At 46.6% G+C, this 11006-nt stretch overlaps 4 protein-coding genes across 4 annotated transcripts; all 4 read left to right on the top strand.

Annotated features, from left to right (window-relative positions):
* Positions 1-1306: 1306 nt before the first annotated feature.
* On the top strand, positions 1307-2443 carry EDB91DRAFT_1257200 (uncharacterized protein; the record flags this gene model as incomplete). The annotated part of the gene is made up of 4 exons (XM_041324284.1): positions 1307-1354; positions 1409-1735; positions 1813-2341; positions 2397-2443. 4 exons carry the CDS (start codon positions 1307-1309, stop codon positions 2441-2443), a joined length of 951 nt encoding a protein of 316 aa, XP_041168822.1.
* A 94-nt stretch (positions 2444-2537) lies between these two features.
* EDB91DRAFT_1257199 (uncharacterized protein) lies at positions 2538-4883 on the top strand (the record flags this gene model as incomplete). The annotated part of the gene is made up of 6 exons (XM_041324283.1): positions 2538-2815; positions 2874-3130; positions 3183-3550; positions 3621-4079; positions 4132-4458; positions 4515-4883. 6 exons carry the CDS (start codon positions 2538-2540, stop codon positions 4881-4883), a joined length of 2058 nt encoding a protein of 685 aa, XP_041168821.1.
* A 251-nt stretch (positions 4884-5134) lies between these two features.
* EDB91DRAFT_1065030 (uncharacterized protein) lies at positions 5135-6183 on the top strand (the record flags this gene model as incomplete). The annotated part of the gene is made up of 3 exons (XM_041314762.1): positions 5135-5390; positions 5480-5802; positions 5857-6183. 3 exons carry the CDS (start codon positions 5135-5137, stop codon positions 6181-6183), a joined length of 906 nt encoding a protein of 301 aa, XP_041168820.1.
* Positions 6184-7896: 1713 nt separating this feature from the next.
* Positions 7897-8247, top strand: EDB91DRAFT_1065033 (uncharacterized protein; the record flags this gene model as incomplete). The annotated part of the gene is made up of 1 exon (XM_041314763.1): positions 7897-8247. A coding segment is annotated over one exon (351 nt), but the record flags the coding sequence as incomplete, so codon positions are not given.
* Between the last annotated feature and the right edge of the window lie 2759 nt (positions 8248-11006).

The raw sequence follows: 11006 nt of genomic DNA, 5'->3' as shown, positions 1-11006 counted from the left end.
AATTGCGAGTTGGTTGCAATCAGAGAGCTCTCCACCAATCAGCGCTCATCACATTGCACTTGGCAATTACAAAGTTTAACTACCGGTCCGCCTCCTCCTGTCATATCCACATCTTATCCCCATTCCTGCACAACACCCTCGCACCACTCCTAAACTCCTCAATTGTCCACTCAAATTTGTGGTCGTGGTGCCTGAACACCCTGTCTGTGCATTTTTGTAGGATTGTGGAAGCCAGTGGCGGTGTTTGTTAATCCAGGAGGGCTGAAGCGCGCTGGGAGGTGTTCAACGCTGAGGGAGGAGTAGAGTCGCATCATTAGATACACCAGGGTCAGGAGGGGAAGACATAATGCAGGCTGGCAGAGAACTGCGACAAGGATGTGAGACTTCGATCGCGAATGCGAGAAGAGGAAGGGCGCTGGGATGTGTTTGGCGCTGAGGAACAGTAGAGTCGCATCGATAGATACCAGGGTCAGGAGGGGAAGACATGATGTGCAGGGCTGGCAGAGAACTGCAACGAGTACGTGAGACTTCAGTCGCAAATGCGAGAAGAGAGAAGTGCGCTGGGAAAAGAACAAAACTTACTTTTGGACAGCCGTGGTCAAAGATGAAAACACCGTTGAACACCTCCACGTCATCCTGAGCAAAGCCAAAAGGCCCAGTGAAATACAAGTAGGTAGAGGATATGAGCCAGACGATAGAAGAATTTCATCAAAGTCGTTGTTGATGTGTTGTTTGTATCAGTCACATGACCACCAAGTTTGACCGTTGTCCGTGACTTTCCGCTTCCTTAACATTTTTCAACTTATCTGAACTTGCTACCTCAGAGCATTTACTTTACCAATCGGTACGACTTCACAACATTCCATGGTACGTTTCCATGCATGCAGCTATGAAATACCAAGAAGCTGATCTTGAGAACGTGTACAGTAACATAATTCAACCATTTCGCCCAAACAATAACCCTAGTCTAGGGTTATGATTGCGAGTTCACTGCAATCAGAGGGCTCTCCACCAATCAGAGCTCTCCACCAATCATACTCATTCCTGCTCCACACGTCACAACTTTTTGCATAGCGGACATAAATAAGGGCAGACAGATGACTGTAGCCCATCGATGGCGGCGGTCTGGAGCTAATTCGGAGAAAATATCAAGGTAAGTCAGTGCTTCTATTGTAATCCCTTGTATTGACCTTGTCTTTTATTTCTTTCATCGATAACCCTGTGTCTTCGCTGCCAACCCTTATCCGCACGACCTCCGCTTGCCACCAACCATCTTTTTTCCATTCCTATACCAACCACTTCAACAATGGCTACACCAGACTTTATTCATCTGGAACACCGAAGTTATAACATGGTGAGAGACTTTCCTCTCTATATGGCGCGATGGCTGACCTGTTTATTTTTGGAGGTTCAATCCAGTGGTCTTGTTGCTAAGACCGACGAGGGATATCAAAGAGCAGTAGTCGAACAAGCTCGCAATCTCAGGGCATTTCTAGAGCCCTCGCAGCACCCACAGCCCTTGCAACACCTTCAGGCCTCTATGTCCTCCCAACTCTCGCAGCCCTTGGATTCCTCTTGGGCCTCTGAAGGATTTGTTGCGACACAAATGGAAGACAACAAGGCCATCGCACGAGACGTCATCAACTGGCTCTGTCATGATGATGTTATTTTCCAACACATCAAAAATCTAGGTGATCCTACCAAGCTCCAGAGCGTGAAGGGTGTTTCTGCAGAGGTTTAAAGAAAAGGGGTATTTGAATGATCAAGGTGCGAGATTTGATGCTTTGATGCTTGTCTATTCTCATCTATTAGCTAGGTTGGACAGATAAAATAGATTGTCCTGACTTGAAAGCACCTCACTTTAATCGCCAACAAGGTGGCGGGTCCAGCACAGAAGATCGTATGACCAAGTTTATGAATTGTTCAGTCGAAGAGGCGCTTTTGCTAGCAGGCGATTCAAAGATTAAGCGGATTTGGAGTTCGGAATATTGTCAGAAACCTCTTCCTGGGTCTGCTGAAGAACGCAAACCGGATATCATACTACTGCCCAGCGACCCTCTTGTTCAGGACTGGTGTTGTGTCTTCACGCTAGCTGAGATGAAGCAGCACGTGTTGACGTGGATAAACCGGAGTGGTTTGATGAGATGGCAAAGCGAGCTAACACGATCTGGGGTTTGTCAGGATGCTTGCAACTTTGTCATCATCTTGATGTTCGTGGGCGAAGCGTTTACGTTTGCATTTTTTGATCACGGAGGCGCTGTTTGCCTTGATATGCTAAACATCATGGACAATACGGAGGAATTCCTTCGGCTTGTTTTATACTTATTGCTGGCTGATCCTGGTATGTCTTTTCAATCACACTCATACAGTAATTAGCTCACAATGTTATGCGATAGGTATGGTGGGTCTGGAGACATCCATCATGCAGAACGAAGCTGGGTGATTTATACGATCAAGAGTTTTCGGTCCCGAGGTGCCAATCAATATGGTACTGTTCATCAGCAATAATATTCACGGACACGGGACCGTGGCCCGTCATGTCACGCTGTCACATGAGCGCATTGCCGCAGGCATTGCAATCAAGTGGGTCTTGGGGCGCCATGGAGAAATGGCTCAAGGGAATGGAGAAGGAGGTGGATGTGGTGGTGAAAGATACCTGGGTTGATCTCACCGCACCACACACAGAAGGGATGATTCTCAACTACCTTCGACTGAAAGGCGTCCAGGGTGTTACGTGTTTGCTCTTTGAGGGACTTGTTGTTGGCCCTGCTTCACCCACCTCCACTCTTTCAACTTCACGATCGTCTGGGCATCGGTTCACTGAAGGATATCGGCGCCATATCTCAGACTGGTGACATCAATGTCTGGAGCAGCACTGTCTACAACCGGTCTTTTTGGGGTGTTCCAACACTGGCCTTGGCACACAAGAGCATGGCTAGGAGCGTCAACAAATATGATCACAGCCATCCTGTGCCTGAAGGCGTCACCGTACCAAAGCTGGAACCTGTGACTCGTGAAGTTTACCAGGAGCGGATGCTCACCCGATCTTGGTTATATCCATTTTGCGCACCCATATACGAATTCAGCTGTGTCTATGAGGCATTAGTTGCGATTGCGGATTGCATCCGATGTAAGATTTAATCTTTTTAATATATTTTTTTGTAAACTGAATACAATCGCAGCACATGGCCAGGCATTTTCGCCCTACATCATCTCAGAGGGTGGCAATGAGACCGACGAATTATTTCCCATCTCCTTTATGCAAGCTGACACATCCATGTGGAACATGGGACTTGTTCGTCCAGCGATGTCAGACTGGGGTTACATTGATCATACCAGAATTGATCCAAGCAATATTCGACGCGGCCTGTTGTACGATCATGCATTTGCCTCCTGGAATACGCGAAGCACATCTATGAGAGGAAGACCCCCATCAAAGATCTTTGCCAAGCATGCTGGCACCGCTTTAACGCTGTCCTCCCAAGACGAAGCCCTTCACTTTGACGATTCTCTGGTTCACCATCCTGCACATTCTCCTGCTCATGCTTCGGTTTCTCATACTCTCGCCCCATGCAATTCTGCCTCTGGTACTTCTACCGATACTTCTGCCGCTCCTTCAGCTTCTTGTGCACCAGCCGCACCAACAAACGTCTCCCCCCATCCCACATTCGGACGCACCTTCAATGTCAATAATCCCTTCTGCACCCCCAACTTCCATGATCCCTTCTCAACCAGCTTCAACTGCACCTTCACGTGGAAGACGTGGGATGGGTAAAGGCAAAGGCAAACAAGGAGGACGAAAGGGCACAGATGGGAGAAAAAGTACCCCTGGTGCTGTCAATGCCCCTCCCGATTCCTCTGCTGCTACATGCAAGCGCGGTTTTGATAGCATTTCTCAAGGCAAGCCGGCTGACGGTCCATCCAAACGACAAGCTCCCCTTCATCACGTACCGAAGGTGAACATCAAGCCCAAGCACGTTGTCCAAAGTCTTCAAGTCGACGTTGCTGGCTACAGCTCTTTGAATATCGACGATGACTTAGAACGATTCAAGGAAAAGGGTGGCATTTATGAGCTGACAGTAAGTATTAATCATTGTCTTTGCCCTCCTGCTCATCGCATCATATGTACAGGGCACTCGAGCTTGGATGGCCATCCAGATGATGTTCGCACAACAACCAGGCCAAGATAACATCCGACGTGAAATCGCACATGATCTGGAAGGTTATTATTATGTGCTCCTCACCCTCGCATTCATGTTTGATGCACCGTACGGATTGAAGAAAGTTCCACACCCCGATACAGCTAGCGGAGGGGAGATGTGGGTCCATCGTTGGCTTGAGAACACCATAGAGAAGGAGATCTGGCATGAAGCGGTAGAAAAACAACACTATCCGGCTACTGATGCAGGGTTCGGTATGGTGGACGGAGTGTTGGGTAACGACTGGGCAAATGAGCCTGTCAGGATGATGTTGAAGGAGATGAGGACGATCCTCTTCATTGAAAGCGCACCAAGCACTCCCGCATGCTCGACATCATCAACACTGCACTCTTCAAGCTCCATACTGATCGTACATTGGCCCATCTCTGCCAGCCTCAACAGATGACCAACGAGTGGGCCAGGGCGGTAGGCGGTGGTGGATTTGCCAAACGCTCACAGATGCTCCCTGCCTTGCGCATGAATTTGTTGTACCACAAGGATCGTCAAAATGCCGATCTCAATCTCTTTGCTCGCATGCCCTGTCCCCCAGTCCAAGAATGCAAGCTCACGCCTGGTAACTCGTCACAGTACCTGAAAGGCACCGGTGGAAGACAGCGGATCGCACTTAATGTAATGGCCGCGCCTGTGGTGCTGAAGGAACTTCGGAAGGAATGGGCATCTTAGGTCCATGATTTGCGAAGCGTGCATGGTCAGACTATCAGACTTTATTTTTATGATTTCAAAGGACAACCCATCATACGTGTTGTACAGTTTACAAGTCATTTAGCCTTTGCATAAGCTTTGTATCATATGTAACATGCTATACTTATTGCAATTGTATTTTTGGCGCAATATTTTGACAACTTTCATTGCAGTAGACGCTTGCATAGACGCTCCTCCTAAGACTCTTTCTGCATTCTCTTGTTTTCCATCAAATGGTGCACAGCAGGCGTGTTCTTGCTGAGGGTTCAACATCTTATAAATGCCCTGCTCCAGGCTGCATTCGCACATTCGGTACTACACAAGGACTGAATTCTCATCTACGCAATGCTGCAAGTTGTAAATGGCATAAGCTAGGGAAGGGAAGAGAGCTGGATAGGGTGGATGAGGAAGGTATGGAGGGACTACCAGATGGGATAGTGGATGAGGTGGAAGATGATTTATTTCAGTTGATACCTCTGGGGCCAGATAGTAAGTTGCAATATTGCTCTCTTGTTAAGTGCTTACCTTATTTCTAGTTCATGAAATGCACTACGATAACCAGCACATGATGGACGTAGACCAGGAGCAGGGAGAGCCCATAGCCGGTCCTTCTACTAGTAGGCATAGAACCGCTTTAGCAGAGGAGGAAGATGCGCGTGTCACAGAGACTCATCCTACTGCTGGGAGGGTCATACGAATGGAGGAGACAGTGCATGCTAAATGGCAGACACAATTTGGATCAGGTGATGGAGAAGAGGCGGAATCAGACTGTTCTGATGAAGATGAAGATGGTAATTTATTCTACCCCTTTGCATCACGTCTGGACTGGCAGGTAGGGTGTTGGGCTGTGCAAGAGGGAATAGGACACAAAGCATTTGACAGGTTGTTTGCTATACCTGGTGTATGTCAACTTATATATTTCCTATCAATATCTTGGCTGATATTTTGCAAATAGGTTAGAGAGCGTTTAGGACTTGCATATTATAATATCAGAGGACTCCATCAAACCATAGACAGCATCCCTCCTCGAGCTAAATGGCAATCAACTTACTTGGCCTTCAATGATACGCCGGACTATAAGCATGAACTACACTACCGAGATCCATTGGAAGCCATTCAGACATTGCTGGGCAATCCTGCTCATGCTCAAGATATTGTCTATAAGCCTTCAAAAATATTTACAGATGCTTCTCATTCTACATGCATATATAATGAAATGTGGACAGGGCATTGGTGGCATGCAGTCCAGGTGAGCGTCTCAATATTGACTACACTTCTTTAACAACTAACATATGTTTTATAGGACAGACTTCTGGAAGGAGCATCTGTAGCTCCTGTAATTATCTCCACCGACAAAACTCAGCTCACAAGATTTTCTGCATCCAAATCAGCATACCCGGTCTATCTGACGCTAGGCAATATACCCAGAGCAATACGACGCAAATCCGGTCAGCATGCCTGTATTCTAATAGGGTATTTATCCGTGGATAAAATCCTAAAGGAGGAGCTATCTGCCAGAGAAGTATCTTCCAGGGTACAATGTCTCTTCCATGACTCCATCAGAATTATTTTGGAACCACTGAAAGATACAGGAAGAAGAGGAATAGAGGTAGTGGGTGGAGATGGTCTTGTGCGCCTGGTCTTTCCCATTCTAGCTTGCTACGTGGCGGATTATCCTGAGCAATGCTTGGTTACCTGTACCAAGTACGGTACTTGTCCCAAGTGTAGGGCTAGAGCGGATGAATTGGCTGAAATACAAAATTTTGCCAGACGCACTCAACCTTGGACCTCAGCCATCATTGACCATGCCAACATCTCCACCAAGACTGACTCTGCCTTTCATAAACAGTGCATGTCTCAGGATGTAGCTGGAGGCGTATTCAAACCATTTTGGCTTGATTTCCCTCATTGCGATATTCACTTGGCTATCACATCTGACGTACTTCATCAACTCTATCAAGGCATATTCAAGCATATGGTTGAGTGGTGTCAGGAGCTTATGGACGAAGAAGAATTGGATAGAAGACTTAGAACTCTCCCCCCTTGTTATGGCGTCCACCACTTCTACAAGGGCTGGTCTGCTTTGGGTCAAGTCGGTGGAAAAGAGAGAAAACATATGGCTAGGGTGCTATTGGCTTGCTTGATTGGCAAGGTTCCAAGAGGCGTAATCCTCTCATACCGTGCCCTCCTTGATTTCATTTATCTTGCCCAATATCCCACTCATGACGACAACACTCTGGAATATATGCAACAGGCCTTACAAGATTTTCACCTTCACAAGGACGTCATCATTAATCTGGGTATCAGAGACCATCTCAACATTCCGAAATTCCATTCCCTGCAACACTACCTGGAAAACATCCGAAACTTTGGAACCACCGATAACTATAACACGGAGATGTTTGAAAGGTTTCATATTGACTTTTGTAAAGAGGGGTGGTACGCTTCCAATGGAAGAAACGAAAAGCCTCAATTGATATCTTGGCTAACTAGAAGAGAAAAGGTAGCATCATTTCAAAGCTATCTCAAGATGTCTATGGAGGATGAAGAAGATGAGTTTGCCCACTCAAGGTTTAGAGATCACAGAGTTATCCTCACCAAATGTCCTCATCGAGTTCACCAAAATATTTTGGACGTCATGCAGAATCATGCTTGCAAAGGCTTCAAGAAAGATCTCATCACCTATCTTAACACTCAGTTGGCTCACTCTCATTCACGTGGACAGCTCAGAGATATGGATCTTCCTTTCAGTCATATCGACATCTATCATGGATTCAAATTCTGTCTAGACTCATTAGGCAATGACATTGACTTTGATCAAATGGAGGAGGCGGATATTGTCAAAGCACAACCACCTATTTCTCATAAAGCTGGACACTTTGATACAGTTGTAGTAATGGATGAGCCTGACTGTGAATCTACTGGTTTAACAGGTGAGTAATATTGGTATATATATAATCATTGATTGTATGAAAATTTTAACACTATAGGAACTCGTATTGGAAGGTTGAAAGTAATATTTCGTCTGCCACAACAAGTATATGGTTCTATTCAACCTGCATGGACCAAAGACCCTTTGGCATATGTTGAGTGGTATGCTCCATTGAAACCTGCAGCAGAAGACTATCATGAAATGTATACGGTCAAGAAACACTTACTTTCCTCAGATGGCTCATTGCCAGGTAAAGTTATTCCACTGTCGTCTATTAGACAGACTTGTCAGCTTGTTCCAAACTTTGGAACAACAATTCCTATAGATTGGACTTCTGATAATGTATTAGATAAATGCGATACCTTCTTACTTAATTGTTTTACTTCTAAATACGCTTACCAAACTTTATGGTAATATATAGATTTTCATGATGTCTATACTGGTCTATAGCACTGTGATAGCTGGCCATAGACTGTATAGGGCTATGGTGTGCTATCTGGGCTATATAGAGGATGGTCCTCTATATAGAGAAACAGGTTTTCCTGATGACTTCATACAACCATCGAAGTCGCCCCAAGCAAGCGGTTTCTTCTTTGTAGGAAAGAAAGGGGGTTCTCTTCAACCCTGTCAAGACTACAGGTATCTAAATGAATGGACTGTCAAAAACGCTTATCCACTTCCCCTGATTCCACCCCTCATCGTCGCACTTCACAATGCGAAGTATTTTACCAAGATGGACGTCCAATCGGGATACAATAATATCCTCATCCACCCCGATGATCGCTGGAAAGCCGCATTCTCAACCTCCTTTGGACTCTTTGAGCCAAAAGTCATGTTCTTCGGTTTATGCAATTCCCCCGCCACCTTCCAAGCTTACATGAACCAGACATTCAGACAACAGATCAACGAAGGATGGATGATCGTTTACATGGACGACATCTTGATATTTTCCGATTCGCTTGCAGAACACCAAGCTCGGACCAGGAGGATACTGGAAATCCTCAGGAATGAGACACTCTTCCTGAAACCAGAGAAATGCACGTTTGACGCCCAAGAAGTCAAGTACTTGGGAATGATCATCTGACCCGGACGAGTAGCAATGGACCCGGCTAAGTTAGCTGGGATTAATGATTGGAAAACCCCCACATCGGTCAAAGAAGTCAGGTCCTTCCTTGGATTTTGCAACTTCTACCGGCACTTTATCGCTCATTACTCCGACATTGCATGTCCTATGATCGATTTAACGCAGAAAACAAGAATATTCGAATGGTCACCACTGTGTGATGCAGCATTCCGGAAGCTGAAACAATGTTTCCTTTCAAAACCAGTGCTCAGAAACCCCAACCCGACCAGGCAATTCGCCCTTGCCACAGATGCATCCGGATGCGCAACCGGAGGAATCCTGCTGCAAACGGACAGTAATGGACATTATCACCCATGTGGATATTTGTCACAATCCCTTAACCCGGCCGAATGAAATTACCAAGTCTACGACCGGGAACTCCTTGCAGTCATTCGCACACTTCAAGGATGGAGACATTATCTTGAAGGAAACCCACACCCGGTCATCATCTTCACTGATCACAAGAACTTGCTGTATTTCCGTTCCGCGCAGAAGCTGACGAGACGACAAGCCCATTGGCAGCTAACACTGACCTCGTTTGACCTCGAGTTCCATCATGTCCCTGGTACCAAGCTTGCCGCCCCTGATGCCCTATCCCACCGCCCTGACCATCATGTTGATGGTTCTGACAATGACCATGTCACCCTTCTACCCAATGATCTATTTGTAAAACTCCTCAATACCTCTCTCATGGATGAATTCAAACAGGCAAGTGATCCTGATTCTGAAACTGTCGTTCATACCGCGCTTGAAGTGCTGAATGGAGTCTGCGCCCCTCCCATGAAATCTGCATTATCCGATTGGACATACACCGATGGCATCTTATTTTTCAAGAACTGCGCCTATACCCCTGACTCCCTCTGTCCTACAGTCCTGAAGCTGTATCATGACCATCCTACCGCCGGACACCCCGGCCGGTTCAAGACTGAGGAGTTGGTCAAGTGTGACCACTGGTGGCCCGGCATGGGAGCGTATATTCGACAATATGTGGATGGCTGCACCTTGTGCCAGCAAATGAAGTCTGACACTCACCCAGTGACCCCTCCCATGTCCCCTATTCCCTCCACCTGCACTCGCCCCTTCGCTCAACTCTCCGTTGACCTGATCACTGATCTCCCGGAGTGCCTTGGTTATGATTCCATCATGGTCGTGGTCGACCATGGCCTTACAAAGGGGGCAATTATCTGTCCTTGCAAGAAAACCATCACCACTGAAGGAGTAGCGCAACTCTTTTTCAAGAAAGTCTTCATGCGATTCGGACTTTATGACAAAGTTATCTCAGACCATGGTCCACAATTCACGTCCAAATTCGCTAAAGAACTAGGACAAATCTTAGGATATGTGATTGCCCTCTCCACCACATATCACCCGCAGACAGACAGACAAACCGAGCGATTGAACCAAGAACTGGAGACATATCTTCGGATATACTGTCGGACGACACCAACTGACTGGGTAAAGCACCTGCCAATGGCAGAATTCGTGCACAACCATAGAAGACATGAATCTCAGAATGCATCCCCATTCTTTCTCATGATGGGATATGAACCACGTGGTATTCCCCACATCATCCCACACTCATCAATCCCTGCAGTAGAAGATCGCATCAAATACCTGCAGAAGATGAGAGAAGAAGCACTGGCGTGTCATAATATCGCCATGCAGCGAATGGCAGAACACTCGTATGGACAGAAATACACACCATGGAAACAAGGAGACAAGGTCTGGCTCTCTGCAGCCCACCTGCTGACGCATTTACCATCAAAGAAGCTCGCTCCGAAACGATATGGACCGTTCAAAGTGGAGAAAGTCATCTCCCCCATCACGTTCAAACTGAAACTCCCAGCAACATGGAGAGTTCACCCCGTGTTTCATGCAGCGGAACTCTCAACCTATCGGGAGACAGCAATTCATGGGCCGAACTATGCGGAACCACCTCCTGACCTGATCAACGGAGAAGAAGAGTATGAGATTGAGGCAATCGTCGCTCATAAAGGGCAACAAGGGAGACGAAAATACCTAGTGACTTGGCACGGATACCCTAGTTCCG

The sequence above is a fragment of the Suillus paluster genome, assembly GCF_016628075.1.
Source record: "Suillus paluster strain FC165 chromosome Unknown EDB91scaffold_257, whole genome shotgun sequence".
NCBI lineage: Eukaryota > Fungi > Basidiomycota > Agaricomycetes > Boletales > Suillaceae > Suillus > Suillus paluster.
This window is presented reverse-complemented; position numbering and strand designations above follow the sequence as displayed.